Raw genomic sequence first — 15923 nt, 5'->3', positions numbered from 1 at the left:
TTCTTCTACGAGTATTGTAGTTTTAGCCCTTATATGTATGTCTTTGGTCCATTTTGAGTTAATTCTTATATTTGGAGTGAGGTAGGAGACAACCTCATTCTTTCTGCACATGGATGTGCAGCTGTCCCAGCACCATTTGTTGAAGAGACTACCTTCCCCCTACTGAATGGTCTTGGCCCTCTTGTAAAAAACCATTTGACCAGAGATTAAAAATGGTGGCAGAGTAAGTGGATGCTGCACAGACACGCTCCCAGGAACAAAGTGGAATTACAACTAAAATACAGAAAAACTTCTTGAATAATCAATGGAAGACTCACAGGAGAGAACCCTGATACCCAAGGACCGAAAGTGGAGACCACAGAGAGACTGATAGGGGGTGGAGGCACGAAAGGGCTGGGCCAGGTGCCCAGAGACAGCAGCTGAAGTTCTACAGAGATATCCCAGCTGTGTGTGTGTGTGGGGGGGCGGGGAGTGCCACTGAGAACTCTGGGGTCTAATACCCAACCTGGGCCCCCCAGCAGAGAGCACCAGAACTAAGAAGGGTGCCCATATAACATCTGGCTGTGAAAAGCAGCAGGGCTGCTGTCTGCCAGGGAGTGATGGCTGAAAATTCAGGCACGCTCTTAAAGGGCCGAAGCACAAAATTCCCTGTGGAGTCATTCACCATGTGCTCCGCCAGAGGGAGGACAGAGTGGACTCGAGCTGTGTGAGCAGAAGCCAGTGTTGGGGCCTCTGGGATTACAGCTCAGAATGCAGACACCCCTGTTTCCTGTGCTGAGTCATTCCCTCACACTGCAGAGGTCATCTTTCTTATGCAGACATTTGCCTTGCCCGAGAGGAAGACAGTTGACCCACCCTATTGGAAAACACCCTGCCCTGAGGCCATGTAAAAGACTAACAATAACAATTAGCCTCCAGGCAGAAGCAACTGTCCCACCCTGTTGCCTGGGGACATTCAAGTGGAATCCTATCAATCTGTAGGCAGAGGTAGGCTTTAGAGCAGGTGTCCTCAAACTATGGCCCGAAAGCCACATGCGGGTGTTTTTGCCGTTTTGTTTTTTTACTTCAAAATAAGATATGTGCAGTGTGCATAGGAATTTGTTCATAGTTTTTTTTAAACTATAGTCCGGCCCTCCAATGATCTGAGGGACAGTGAACTGGCCCTCTGTTTAAAAAGTTTGAGGACCCCTGCTCTAGAGGCTTAAAGTCTTTGCCTGATATAATTAGAAACAGCGTTTGACACTGTCCTGCACTGGAGATTGAGAGGCATAACGGATCTACCTAATACACAGCCACAAATCCAAAGAGACAGCCAAATGAGGAGACAGAGAAACAACCCTAAATGAAAGAACAATAGAATCCTACTGAAGAAGAGATAAATGAAGCAGGGATAAGAAATTTATATGAAACCGAGTTCAGAGTAATGATGGTAAAGATGCTCACCAACATGAAAAAAGGTATAGTAACTATGAAAAAAGAATAGTCGGAAATAAAGAATGACATAGCACAAATAAAGAACACATTGGAAGGAACACACAACAGATTAGGAGAAGATGAGGATTGAATCAGTGAATTAGAAGACAAGGTTGAAAAAAATCACTCAATCAGAGAACCGAAAAGAAAGCACAATTAAAAAAGCAGGAGGACAGCTTAAAGGAGCTGTGGAACAACATGAAACATAACAATATTAGAATAGCAGGTGTGCCAGAAGAGGCAGAAAGGGATAGAGAACATGTTTAAAGAAATAATGCAGAAAACGTTCCTGACCTGATAAAGGAAAAAGTCACACAAGTTCAGGAGGCACAGAGAACCCCAAGCAAGAACAACCCTAACAGGCCCATGCTCAGACACCTCAGAAACGTCATAATTAAAATGCCAAAAATTAAAGACAAAGGGAGAATCTTAAAGGCAGCAAGAGAAAAGTACTTACTTACAAAGGAGCTCCCATAAGGCTGACATCTGACTTCTAATCAGAAACTCTATAGGCCAGAAGGGAATAGCATGAAGTACTCAAGGTGATGGAAAGCAAGGATCTGAGACCAAGATGGAAAGCTGGATCTGAGATCCAGCAAGGCTATCATTCAAAAGAGACGGTCAAATAAAGAGCTTCAACAAGAAAGGCATGTCTGTTTTCACCACTCTTATTCAACACAGTACTGAAGTCCTAGCCACAGCTATCAGACAAGAAGAATAAATAAAAGACATTCAAATTGGAAAGAAAGAATTAAAACTCATTCACAAGATGACATGATGTTGTATATAGAAAACGCTGAAGTCTCTCACCAAAAAACTACTAGATTTAATAAATGAATTTGGCAATGTAGTAGGATATGAAATCAATATCCAAAAATTGATGGCTTTTTTTAATACACCAAAAATGAATTCTCAGAAAGAGAAACTAAACAACCAATCCCATTTACCACTGCAACAAATAAATTAAGATACTTAGGAATAAATTTAACCAAAGAGGCAAAAGACTTGTACTTGGAAAACTACAGGATGTTGAAAAAAGAGATAGAAGAAGATATAAACAAGTGGAAGACTATACCGTGGTTTATGGCTTTATAGAATTAACATATTCAATGCAAGCAAGCAATCTATTATTAAAACACCAACGGCATATGCTCCAAAAATTTATATGGAATCAAAAAAGACCCCTGAATAGCTGCAGCAATTTTGAGAAAGAAAAACAATGTTGGAGGAATCACAATACCAGATTTCAAGTAATACTACAAAGCCATGTGGTACTGGCACAAGAACAGGCATATAGACCAATGGAACAGAACAGAGATCCCAGAAATTGACCCAAGATATTATGCTCAATTAATATTTGACAAATGAGGCAAGAGCATACAATGGAGTCAAGAGAGTGTTGGGAAAAATGGTGTTGGGAAAATTGGACAGATACATGCAAAAAAAATTGAAATTGAACTAGAATGAACTTATATCATAAACAAGAATAAACTCAAAATGGATAAAAGACTTAAATGTAAGACATGAAACCATAAAAATCCTAGAAGAACCCATAGGCAGCAAAATCTCAGACATCTCTCGTAGCAACATGGTTATAAATACATCTCCTAGGACAATGGAAACTAAGGAGAAAATAAACAATGGAACTACATCAAAATAAAAAGCTTTTGCACAGCAAAAGAAACCATCAACAAAATAAAAAAGGAGCCCACTGCATGGGAGAACATATTTGGCAATGATACATCCAAAATATAAGGAACTCATACAACTTAACAAAAGGAAGATAAACAATCCAATTAAATGGGCAAAGGATCTAAAAAGACACTTTTCCAAAGAGGACATACAGAAGGCCAAGAGACAAGAAAAAATGCTCCAATTCACTAATCATACAAGAGATACAAATCAAAACAACAATGAGGTACCATCTCACACCTGTCAGAATGGCTATCTTCAACAAATCAACAAATGACAAGTGCTGGAGAGGATGTGGGGAAAAGGGAACCCTCGTGCACTGCTGGTGGGAATGCAGACTGGTGCAGTCATTATGGAAAACAGTATGGCGTTTCCTCAAAAAATTAAAAATGGAACTGCCATCTGACCCAGTGATCTCACTTCTAGGAATATATCCTAAGAAACTCGAAACACCAATTAGAAAGGATATATGCACCACTATGTTCATAGCAGCACAGTTTACAATAGCTAAGATCTGGAAACAGCCCAAGTGCCCATCAGCAGATGAGGGGATAAAAAGCTGTGGTACATTTACACCATGGAATACTATACAGCTGTAAAAAGAAGGATCTCTTACCCTTTGAGACAGCATGGAGGGACCTGGAGAGTATCATGCTAAGTGAAATAAGTTAGTCAGGGAAAGACAAGTATCAAATGATCTCCCTCATATGTGGAATCTAATGAACAAAATAAAGTGAACAGAGTGGATCCAGAGACATGGAAGCAGGGAACAGAGTGCAGAATCTCGGAGGGGGAGGTGGCTGGGTGGGAGATAATCAACCAAAGAGCTTTGTGCATCTATGCATGGCCCATGGACAGACAGTGGGGTGCTGAAGGCCTGGGGCAGGGGATCAGGCGGTGGACAGGAGGGGGTCAATGGGGGAAAAAGGGAGACATATGTAATACTTTCAACAATAAAGAATTATTTTTAAAACATAAACAGAAGCAAGCAAATCTTTGTAGTTCAAGTGAAAAAAATCATTTGACCACAGTAAGGGACTCTCAATATTCCATTGGCCTATATGTTTATCCTGATGCCACCGCTGACCATTGCAGGTTTGTAGTAACGTGAAATATCTTAAGTGTGAGTTCTCCAATTTTGTTCTTGTTATTTTTCTTCAAGGTTTTTTGGATATCCAGGGCCCTTTGTAATTCTATGTGAATTTGAGGGTAAACTTTTGCATTTTTGCAAAAAAAAAAAAAAAAAAGCTGTTGGAATTTAGACAGAATATAGAACTTTTATAATCAGGAAAAATATCATGTGGATCTATTTTCTTCCACGGGAGGAAAGGGCAAGTGTCTCCAGGAGAGCTGGGCAGGGCTGGAACTGGACTGACAGTGGCAGTGGCGAGGGAAGGACGGGACACATGTGAGACTCACTTGGGAGTGCAGTTTGGGGACAATGTGAGTCATTAGGTCGAGAGTGATTAAGAAGGGCACTAGGGCCGGGAGAAAGCCATTCTCTCTACTAGTCAAATCCGCGCGCGGCCTGGCCAGCCGACCGTCATCCCCGTGTCATGCCTGTAGGACAGCCATCCTTTGGGCAGGAGGGAAGCGCATGCCGTCAGGTCCCTGAAAGGAGCAGAGCAGGGCGGCGTCTCACAGGCCCGTGGGAGACATCACCCGCGGAGCCACGCAGAGGCCACCTGTGTGGTTGCAGCTCCCGCCCAGGCGGTGGCCGCGCCAGGAGCTCAGTGTCCGCTGCTCTCTCCTAGGGCGGAAGGGCCGCTGCGCGGTGAACGGGATGACCATGTACCACGGGGCCGCGTGGTCGCCGGAGCCCTGCACCACCTGCCTGTGCGCCCACGGAAGGGTGCTCTGCGACAGGACCCGGTGCCCGCCCCCGCGGTGCCTGCGCGCGGCCACCCCCGAGGGCGAGTGCTGCCCCGTCTGCTCGGACTCCGGTATAAACGATCAGCCCAAACAAAACGTCCCCTGGGGTCCGGTCCTTGCCCTCCCCCTCCCCCTGCCCTCGCTCTCGTGTACGATAACCTAGTCGTCAGAACCCTTACACTATGGCACAAGGGTGACAGGCACGGAAGTTACTTGGGAAGCGGGACGGGAGGGGCAGGAATAACCCCCGCTGACTTGGCCCTGGAAGGGAGTGAAGGGTGCAGGCCGCCAGCAGTCCCGGGCCCGGTGTGCGTGAGGCCTGCCTGCCCCCCGCAGCATACTGCACTGCCCGCTCACGGGTGCAATGGTCAGCCCCAGCGCAGAGGAACACGGTGCAGGGAGGCTGGCCTGCGTGTCACGCTCGGGGCGGCTTTGTTGGCTGCTCACTGTCCCAGGGTCCCCGGAGGCTCGTCCCCGAGCGAGGAGAGGCCCCTCAGGAGAGAGGCCAGATCTCCCCAAGCAAAGCCGAGCCCAGCCTTTTGAAATGCAAACCCAGGGGAAGTCACCTAGGAGAGGCACGGGGGTGTTCTTTTCCTAGTCTGTGATCAGGGATGATCCCTGTACAGGGCAGGTCTCCTGCCAGGAAGAACTTCAGAATATTTAGAAACTGTCCTTTGGTGGATACTACCAATTATTTCACTAAGGTATTATGACTTTTGAAGTGTTAGAAAATAAGTGTTTAATGAAATTGACTCCTTGGAGGGTGAAACCTAAGGCTTATAAAGATGCACAAATTCTTTTTTCAAAGGAGCTGAATTATTCTTAAAATGCTGTAGTTATTTTGGTAAAATAAACTTGGGCATACAGGAAGGATTTTAAATGTTTTAATATGATAGCTTTAACTTCCTTCTGCTAATTTTTCTTTCTATTCTCCTTTTGTATTTTCTGCTAAAGATGTGAAAAAGTAACTCAAACACTTTATATTATACTAGTAGCCCATTTGCAGGAAAATCCTGCAAGCGGCTGTTGCGGCCGCGTGCGCTGCCGCTGCCACCGCCTTTTCAGCCACTGCGCCTGTACCCGCTCGCCACTGCCGCCCGCCCCGCTCCACCCCTCTCCGCCCCGCCCAGCCCCGCCCCGCCCCGCCCCGCCCGGGCTTTCCCTCTGGCAGCCACCTTGCTTTCAGCTTTTCCTCCCTCTTCCTTCTAAGTTGTCTTCAGTCTTCACTCCTCCCTCTCTCAGAGTATGCAAATTAACCGCCATCTTTGTTGGGTAATTTGCATACTCACACTGATTGGCTGGTGGGTGTGGCTTTGGCTGGTGGGCGTGGCTTGGGCGTAGCGAGGGTGCGGTCAATTTGCATATTACTATTTTATTAGGTAGGCTACTGAATGGAAATCGTAAGATATCCTTCAAATAATTATACTTTGAGTTCTTCTAGGGGCGATCTGTTTAGTATTAAAAAGGCCAGGAGAGGCTGAAGTAGCTTTATGTGTTTGATGGGAGGAAGCCGGGGCACTGAGCTCACTCCTTCCTAGAACTCGCACCCAGAGGGCGGCTGCAGTGCCAGCCTGCCTTCCTTCAGCCAACACTGACAGCGAACCCCGATGCGGGCAAGCTGTGCGCTGCACGCTGTTTCTGCTCTTCCCGCCATGTGGTAGCACACAGGGCTCTCTCGGTTAGTTAAGCCAGATGTTTTCTGTAAGTCTCAAGAAGCAAAATGATTTCAGTAGAGACTAGGAGAAAAAACGACCTTTCTAGCAAAGGGTGCTCTTAGACTCATGAAGCTGAAAGGAAATTGGGCAAAAAATAATAAATCTATAAACAAAAGCCAATTTCTCTACCATAAGCCTGAGAATGCACACATTCTTGCCTTAGCAACAACTCTACTAATAAACAATGGGGCTATTTATCATTTTGCACCCCCATTTAGTTACCAGGTAGAATGACACTGAGTAGAACAGTAAAACCTCGAGCAAAACAAAAATTGTCTATAACAGATCTTACAGCATAGAAATAGTTACTATTAAAACTATTCAAGCAAAAATTTTAAGATGCATTTCATGTTTTTTCCCCATTTTTTTAATTAAGGTATTATATGTGTACATATCTTACCATTGCCCCCCGACACCCCACTCCCATACATGCCCTCACCCCCCCGTGTTTTTCGTCCATTGGTTATGCTTATATGCATGCATACAAGTCCTTCGGTTGATCTCTTATCTCCCTCACCTCTCCCTAACCTTCCCACAGTAATTTGACCTTCTGTTTGATGCTTTACTGTCTCTGTATCTATCTTTTTGTTCATCAGTTTATAATGTTCTTTATTATCCATAAATGAGTGAGATCATGTGGTATTTTTCTTTCATTGACTGGCTTATTTCACTTAGCATGATGTTCTCCAAATCCATCCAGGTTGCTGTGAATGGTAAGAATTCCTTCTTTTTTATGGCAGCACAGTATTCCATTGTGTAGATGTCCATAGTTTTCTGATCCAGTCATCTGCTGATTGGTGTTTCTAGTTTCTTAGGATATATTCCTAGGAGTGGGATTACTGGGTCAAATGGGAGTTCCATTTTCAGTTTTTTGAGGAAACTCCATACTGTACTCCACAGTGGCTGCACCAGTCTGCATTCCCACCAGCAGTGCACGAGGGTTCCTTTTTCTCCGCATCCTCGCCAGCACTTGTCGTTTGTTGATTTGTTGATGATTGCCATTCTGACAGGTATGACATGGTACCGCATTGTAATCTTGATTTGCATCTCTCGGATAATTAGTGACTTTAGGCATGTTTTCATGTGTCTCTTGGCCTTCCTTCAATCTTCTTTCGAAAAGATTATATTTAAGTCCGTTGCCCATTTTTTTATTGGATCATTTATCTTCCTTTATTAAGTTGTATAAGCTGTCTGTAGATTAAACCTTTATCAATTATTACATTTGCAAATATGTTCTCCCATACAGTGGGCTTTCTTGTTGTTTTGTTGATTATTTTGATGTAGTCCCATTTGTTTATTTTCTCTTTAGCTTCCATTGCCCTAGGGGCAGTATCAGTGAAGAAGTTCTTTTGGCATATGCCTGAGATTTTGCTGCCTGTGGATTCCTCTAGTATTTTTATGGTTTCCCATCTTATGTTTAAGTCCTGTATCCATTTTGAGTTTATTTTTGTGTATGGTGTAAGTTTGTGGTCTAGTTTCATTTTTTTGCATGTATCTGTCCAATTTTCCCAACACCATTTATTGAAGAGGCTGTCTTAACTCCATTGTATGTTCATGCCTCCTTTGTCAAATATTAATTGAGCATAGTGGTTTGGGTCAATTTCTGGATTCTCTATTCTATTCCATTGATCTATATGTCTGTTCTTGTGCCAGTACCAGGCTGTTTTGAGAACAGTGGCTTTGTAATATAGCTTGAAATCTGGTATTGAGATCTCTCCTACTTTATTCTTCTTTCTCAGGATTGCTGTGGCTATTCGGGGTCTTTTTTTATTCCAGATGAATTTTTGGAGAGTTCTTTCTAGGTCTGTGAAATATGCCGTTGGTATTTCAATGGGGAGTGCATTGAATCTATAGATTGCTTTGGGTAGAATGGACATTTTAATGATGTTGATTCTACCAACCCATGAACATGGTATGTTCTTCCATCTGTTTACGTCTTCCTCTATCGCTTTTTTCAGTGTCCTGTAGTTTTCCTAGTATAGATCTTTTACCTCCTTAGTTAAGTTTATTCCTAGGTATCTTAACTTTGATGGTAAATGGGATTGCTTTTTTATTCTCTCCTTCTGTAAGTTCACTATTGATGTATAGAAATGCCATAGATTTCTTGGCACTAATTTTGTATCCTGCTACATTGCCGAATTCATTTATTAAGTCTATTAGTTTTTTGATGGAGTCTTTCGGGTTTTTTATGTACAATATCATGTCATCTGCAAATAAGGACAGCTTTACTTCTTCTTTTCCACTTTGGATGCCTTTTATTTCTTCTTCTTGTCTAATTGCAATGGCTAATACTTCCAGTACTATGTCAAACAGGAGTGGTGAAAGTGGGCATCCCTGTCTTGTTCCTGTTCTTAGGGGAAATGGTTTTAGTTTTTGCCCATTGAGTATGGTGTTAGCTGTGGGTTTATCATATATGGCTTTTATTATGTTGAGGTACGATCCTTTTCCCACCTTGTTGAGAGTTTTTATAAAGAAAGGGTGTTGGCTTTTGTCAAATGCTTTTTCTGCATCAATTGATATGACTGTGATTTTTATCTCTCAATTTGTTTATGTGATGTATCACGTTTATTGATTTGCTGATATTGTGCCATCCTTGCATTCCTGGGATAAATCCTACTTGGTCATGGTGTATGATCTTTCTGATGTACTGCTGGAGCCGATTTGCTAGGATTTTGTTGAGGATTTTGGCATCTATGTTCATGAGGGATATTGGCCTGTAATTCTCTTTCATTGTGTTGTCTTTATCTGGTTTTGGTATTAGGGTGATGCTGGCTTCATAGAAGGGGCCTGGAAGTGTTCCTTCCCCTTGAATTTTATGGAATAGTCTGAGGAGGATAGGTTTTAGTTCTTCCTTGAATGTTTGGTAAAACTCTCCTGTAAGCCGTCTGGCCCGGGCTTTTGTTTGCCGGAAGCTTTTTGATGACTGCTTCAATTTCTTCCATAGTTACTGGCCTATTGAGCTGTTTAGATTCTTCCTGATTGAGTTTTGGAAGGTTATATTTTTCTAGGAATATGTCCATTTCCTCCAGGTTGTCCAGTTTGTTGGAATAGAGTTGTTCATAGTATTTTTAAACAATCCTTTGTATTTCGGTGGGGTCTGTTGTTATTTCACCTCTTTCATTTCTGATTTTGTTTATTTGGGTCCTCTCTCTTTGTTTCTTGGTGAGTCTGGCTAAAGGTTCGTCAATCTTGTTTATCCTTTCAAAGAACCAGCTCTTGGTTTTGTTGATCTTTTGTATTGTTTCTTTGGTCTCTATGTCGTTTATCTCCGCTCTGATCTTTGTTATTTCCTTCCTTCTGCTTATACTGGGCTCTTCTTGTTGCTCTCTCTCTAACTCTTTGAGTTGTAGGGTTAGGTAATTTATTACCATTGTTTCTTGTTTTTTGCAGTAGGCTTGTAGAGCTATGAACTTCCCTCTCAAGACTGCTTTCGCTGTGTTCCATAGATTTTGGATTGTTGTGTTTTCATTGTCATTTGTTGCCATGCTGTTTTTATTTCTTCCTTGATCTCTCTGGTAGCCCAGTCATTGTTTAATAGCATGCTGTTTAGTCTCCATGTGTTTGATTTCTTTGGATTGTTTTTATTGTAGTTGATTTCCAGTTTTATGCCACTGTGATCTGAGAAGATGCTTGATATGATTTCTATATTCTTGAATTTGAAGAGACTTTGTCTGTGACCCAATATATGGTCTATCTTTGAAAATGACCCGTGTGCACTTAGAAGAATGTATATTTTGTGGCTTTGGGATGAAATGTTCTGAATATGTCAATTAATTCCATCTCGTCTATTGAGTCATTTAAGATTGATGTTTCTTTGCTCATTTTTTGTTTAGAGGATTTGTCCAATGGTGATAGTGGGGCATTAAAGTCTCCTACTATGATTGTATTGCTGTCACTCCCTCCCTTGATATCCTCCAGGAGTTTTTTTAATGTATTTGGGTGCTCCTGTATTGGGTGCGTATATGTTTACCAGAGTTATTTCTTCTTGTTGGATTGTTCCCTTTAGTATTTTGAAGTGGCCTTCCTTATTTCTTGTTATGTCCTTCACTTTGAGATCTAATTTGTCAGATATAAGTATTGCTACCCCAGCTTTTAATCATTTCCATTCGCCTGGAAAACCTTTTTCCATCCTTTCACCCTCAGTCTGTTTGCGTCTTTTTTTCTGAGGTGGGTTTCTTGTGGACAGCAGATATATGGGTTTTCTTTTCTTATCCAATCTGTTACCCTATGTCTTTTGATTGGGGCATTTAATCCATTTACATTTATTATTGTTATTATTGGGGCATTTAATCCATTTACATTTATTATTGTTAATAATAAAGTTATTATTGATAGGTACTTATTTGTCGCCATTTTTATTCTTTACCCCTGTGTTCCTTCTTCGCTTCCTATTTCTTTTTTTTTTACAGCAGACCCTTTAGCATTTCTTGCATGGCTGGTTTGGTGGTGATAAATTCCCTTAGTCCTTTTTTGTCTGTGAAACTCCTGATTTCACCTTCAATTTTGATTGATAGCCTTGCTGGGTACAGTATTCTTGGATTCAGACCATTCCTTTGCATGACTTTGTATATTTCATTCCATTCCCTTCTGGCCTGATGAGTTTCTGTTGAGAAATCAGTTGTTAGTCTGATGGGGGTTCCTTTGTACATAATTTCCTGTCTCTCTCTGGCTGCTTTTAAGATTCTTACTTTGTCGTTAGTGTTTGCCAATTTAATTATGTGCCTTGGCGTCGGTCTTTTGGGGTTCATCTTGCTTGGGACTCTGTGAACTTCTTGGATTTGTGTGGGTTTTTTCTTCCCTATATCAGGGAAGTTTTCTGTCATTATTTCTTCAAACAGGTTTTCTATTCCTTGCTCAGTTTCCTTTCCTTCTGGAACCCATACTATGCAGACGTTGTTTTGTTTCGTGTTGTCCCAAAGTTCCCTTAGCTCTTCACCTGCTTTTTAATTTTTTTTAATAGAAGCTGCTCTACTTGGGTATTTTTTCCTACCTTGTCTTCTAGCTCACTGATGCAGTCCTCTGCTTCTTCTAGTCTTCTCTTGATGCTTTCTATTGAGTTCTTTACAGCAGCAATGTCATTTTTCATTTTTTCTTGGTTCTTCTTCATTTCCTCTTGTTCTTACTCATATTGTCGAATTTGTCTTCCATTCTTTTCAGCCACCTTATGACCATTTCTCTGAATTCTTTCTCTGATAGGTTGCTTGCCTCTATTTCGTTTACTTCCTTTTCTGGTGATGCCTGCTTTTCTTTCATATGCGGGCTGTTTCTTTGTCTCCCCATGGTCTCTCTTCTCTGGATGTCTGGTTATGTAGTTCTCTCTCTCCTTTCCGTGGTGGAGTGAAGAGCTCCTTTGAATCCGCGTGTTTGCGCCAATTCGCATTTCATGTTTAAACTGCACTCAAATACCTGGAGGGAATACTCACTAGCCTCCCTTTTGCTCTGACTCTTCTTTTATTCATATCACAATGTGCCCCTGCTGCCTTCTCTGTGCATGGTCGGAGCCTCCTACTTGCTACCAGTGCTAGAGCATTAATGACACAACTGAATTTTCTGGTGATTCTTCAGAACAAAGAGAACCTCCTAATTCACTTCATCGGCAACGGCCACCTCCTTGGGTGGAACTGGACCAAGCAGTGAGAAAAGAGAGGCTTCTGTCTGAGGAGACTGAAGGAATGAAAGAAAATGAAGACAGGGAGCAAAGGAAAATGAGCCCGGAGCCTGGGGACCGAGGAAGAGTTGCTAGCCAGGGGCAGCACAGTGGGGCCGAACAGAGGCCTGGGGAGGAGGGCAGGCAGGCCCGTCCCCATGGAAACACAGCCTGGGAGGAGGAGGAGGACGACGAGGATGAGGAGGACGAGGAGGACGAGGAGGAGGAGGAGGAGGAGACCAGAGGTGTGTTACGGGTGCTGTCCCGACTCCCAGCCAGTGCTCCTCCCAGACGCAGGCCAGCTCTGCCCAGCGGGTGCTCTCTGTCCTACAGAACCATCAGCTGCAACGGTGCAGACCTCGTCCAGATTCCACTGCTGGCAGCGCCCGAGGTGACAAGCCTGGAGCTTGCTGGTAAGAGATGTCAATGTCCATTTCGTTTTGAGCTTTGAAAGTAAATAACTCATTCCCCTATGAATGTTGTATTTTAATCTCGTAATATAAATGGATTCTAAACAGACTATTTTCACAATCTTTAAACACATAAACACTGCAGAAGAGGTAGGTATTTTACTACAGTATAGCATAAATGGATGTAAAGCAGAGTCCTCCAAATCCAACCATGATTTCTCCTGGACTTCTTTAAAAAAAAGTTTTTTTCAGAGAGTGAAAGGGAGAGGGAGATAGAAACAATGATGAGAGAGAATTCACTGATCTGCTGCCTCCTGCCTGGCCCTTACTAGGGATCGAGCCTGCAACCCGGGCATGTGCCCTGACCTGGAATCAAACTGTGACCTCCTGGTTCATGGGTCAACACTCAACCACTGAGCCATTCTTAAAGTCAGCTTTCCTGAGGGTAACTTTCATGGAGTAAATCTCATTTTTAGCATGGAACTGAATTTTGAGATATGCATATAGTCAGGTAACCTCTGCCCAATTCTTCATGTCCCTCAGTTCACAAGCCCTGGCCACCAGACTGTACCTGTGTCTGTAGTTTAGACGTTTCCAGACGACATGAGAACGGGGTCACTAGGCACACGGCCTCTTTAGCTGGCTTCCCCATCACACTGCTTTCGGGGTCATCCAGGCTGCTGCATTTGGTTAGCATCTTGCCGTCCCTACTGCTGAGTGCCGTCTGGATGAACTGCTGGGACCAGCTGAGGCATCTGGAGTGTTTCCAGTTTGGGCAGTGCTGTGTACTGTAGTTATGAACACCCACAGGCAGATGTCTGTGGAGTCCCCAGTTTCCTTCTCCCTGGAGTACGTGCCAGGAGTAGGACCGCTAAGTGACACAGATGCGTTTAACTTGCATTCTGTGTCCCGTCAGCCATTCCCCCTCATGCTAGCCATCCTGGTGGACATGGATGGCCCCGACCTTCTATTCGTGTGTTTATAGGGCCACCTGAAAAGGTCCTGAGTACAGGAACAGCACCACCAGGTGTGGGTGTGGCTGGCTGGCAGGGAGGCTGGGCCATTGGACAACGGTGTCACGGCCCATGAGGGGTGGCCCTGCAGATGCAGAGGCCACAGGGTCTGAATGGGGTTTCAGGCATCTTGGGGGAAATCACAGCAATAAACTACCATCAAAATAATAAATGATGATATAACTACTCAACAGAAAAAGTCTGACACCTTTGCTCAGGATGGCCCTCTGTGACAGACCCCCTGCATCAGGGCCTCCCGACACCACGCTCCTGTGACTCCAGCAAAGCCCCTCCTGCGCCCACGTGCCAGATGTCCCCAAGAAAGCTTGGTTCGCGAAAGTCTAGAGTCTTACGCCGGTGATGGCCCGTGCACACACTTGGGGGGGCGTGGATTTGCAGGAAGGTCACATGTGGTTTATATTGTGCTTGCTCTTTCTGGGAAGCTCATTTTCTGAGTTTAAAACCATGGACTACTGTACTTAACTAATGTCAAAACAAAACCCCATAAAGTTAAGGCATGTAGGAACTTCTGCAGATCAGTCATGGGAGCAGAACCTCGGATCTGGAGGTGATGAGATCATCTCCCCAGCGGCTGATTTAGGGACTGAGCCTGGTGCTCCAGAGAGGGAATCTACATGCCACAATGTCACTGACTAATCGCAGGGTTATAGTTGTCAGCAGGGCCTAAGAAATGCCAATGGGAAAAGATGAGGAACTCGAAACCATCTAGAAACCATCTGTTATACCATGCCCAACCTAACAGAATTATCCAGCAACCACACTCTGCACGTTTTAAGCAGCTTTGTCTAAAACATGATGTACTAGAGCATGGCAAGTCCTTAGAGTGAACATTTTGACTGTGGAACAGTTTAGTCCCAGTCTTTTATTTCTCTAAATGTACATTTGCTTATGTAATAGACATCCCGCCCATGCTGTGCAGATTGCTTTTTCATACAGAGAAAACTCTCGGTTGCTATCTGTGCAAGTGCACATGTGTGTAGGTATTGGCACATCGGTCTAAAACACAACTGCCCTGTCCTAGGCAATTCCATCACCTCCATTCCAGAGGAAGCATTTTATGGACTACCGAATTTGGAAAGGCTTGATTTGAGCAACAATAACATCACCTCTTCAGGCGTAAGTCCAGAAGCATTCAAGGTAAACCCACATTCTGATTTGTCACAATCTATCTGGATCGCTTTCCCATGACTGGTACTGCAGTGGTGGAGATGGGGACGAGAGGAGAAGCTGAATGTTTGCCTGGCAGCATTCTCCTCAGGGGAGAAACTTTCTTCCCTGACGTCCCTGAACGGCTGAAGCTTTCCCTGGAGCGGAGCCTGTTATGTCACATGTGTCCGGCTGCATGAGCACCTCAGAGCACAGGCACCCACCAATGACAACGTGAATGTGTTAAACTTATGGAGTAGCTTCCCCCGTGTAGCTGAGAACATGTCGTGAGGTGCTCCCGGGAGGAAGGGCAGAATCTGGAAGCTTCCCGAACGCTGGGCGGCAGCTTGTGTGAGCCCCCGCTCTGGGCCGGGCAGCACTGAGGAAGGGACACGTTAGCAAGAGGGCATCTGGAAACACAAATGGACTCAGGGTTCAGGTTAGGAAAAGAAGAGGGAAGAAGATGGGAAACAGCACAGGATAAATTTCTGAAGACTCAGATCTGACGTTTTTTTTCTCTAAAAAGGAGAAAAGAAGAGAGGGTCAAGGACTTTCTGAGAAACAAATGCAGATGCAGGAAAGGAGACGGCTGTGTGTATACAAAGCTCACAAATATGTGTGTTCAGAAGCCCCAGCACAAATAGCACAGCCCCTGGGTCAAACTGCCCCCTCCTGGCACAGCCCCCTCTGAGGCACACAGTCCTGGCTCACCCCCATTCGGGCTGGCAGGGGAGAAGGCCCACACTTGCCTCACAGACCGAGTGCCCCTCAGGCAGCTGTCCTGATCCAAACCTGCGCACCCATGCATTCCCGGTATTTGAAAAAAAGGAAGACATTGTAGGAAATCACCTTCTCTTCTTGTCTGGGGGTTTCTGTCCCAAACTGCTCTGAACCCACTGACGTGAGTCGCCCACGTGGCCCCACTCAAACCCGC

The 15923-nt window shown here is 44.1% G+C and overlaps 2 protein-coding genes across 4 annotated transcripts in view; one reads left to right on the top strand and one right to left on the bottom strand.

Moving 5' to 3' along the window:
• The window catches only part of CENPP (centromere protein P), a 258919-nt gene that overhangs the window by 44370 nt on the left and 198626 nt on the right, over positions 1–15923 (bottom strand). The gene's annotated exons all lie outside the window — the stretch shown is intronic.
• ECM2 (extracellular matrix protein 2) overlaps positions 1–15923 on the top strand; it is a 57091-nt gene that overhangs the window by 18663 nt on the left and 22505 nt on the right. Inside the window, exons 3-5 of one of the 2 annotated variants that reach the window (XM_008156874.3) lie at positions 4920–5108; positions 12318–12812; positions 14865–14980. In XM_008156874.3, coding sequence (XP_008155096.3) covers positions 4920–5108; positions 12318–12812; positions 14865–14980 — 800 coding nt within the window. The remainder of the gene's footprint in view (positions 1–4919; positions 5109–12317; positions 12813–14864; positions 14981–15923) is intronic. The other variant, XM_028133135.2, reaches the window with a different exon arrangement.

This window comes from Eptesicus fuscus, chromosome 15 (genome assembly GCF_027574615.1).
Source record: "Eptesicus fuscus isolate TK198812 chromosome 15, DD_ASM_mEF_20220401, whole genome shotgun sequence".
NCBI classification, from domain to species: domain Eukaryota; kingdom Metazoa; phylum Chordata; class Mammalia; order Chiroptera; family Vespertilionidae; genus Eptesicus; species Eptesicus fuscus.
The sequence above is the reverse complement of the archived record's forward strand: the minus strand, read 5'-3'. Positions and strand labels throughout refer to the sequence as shown.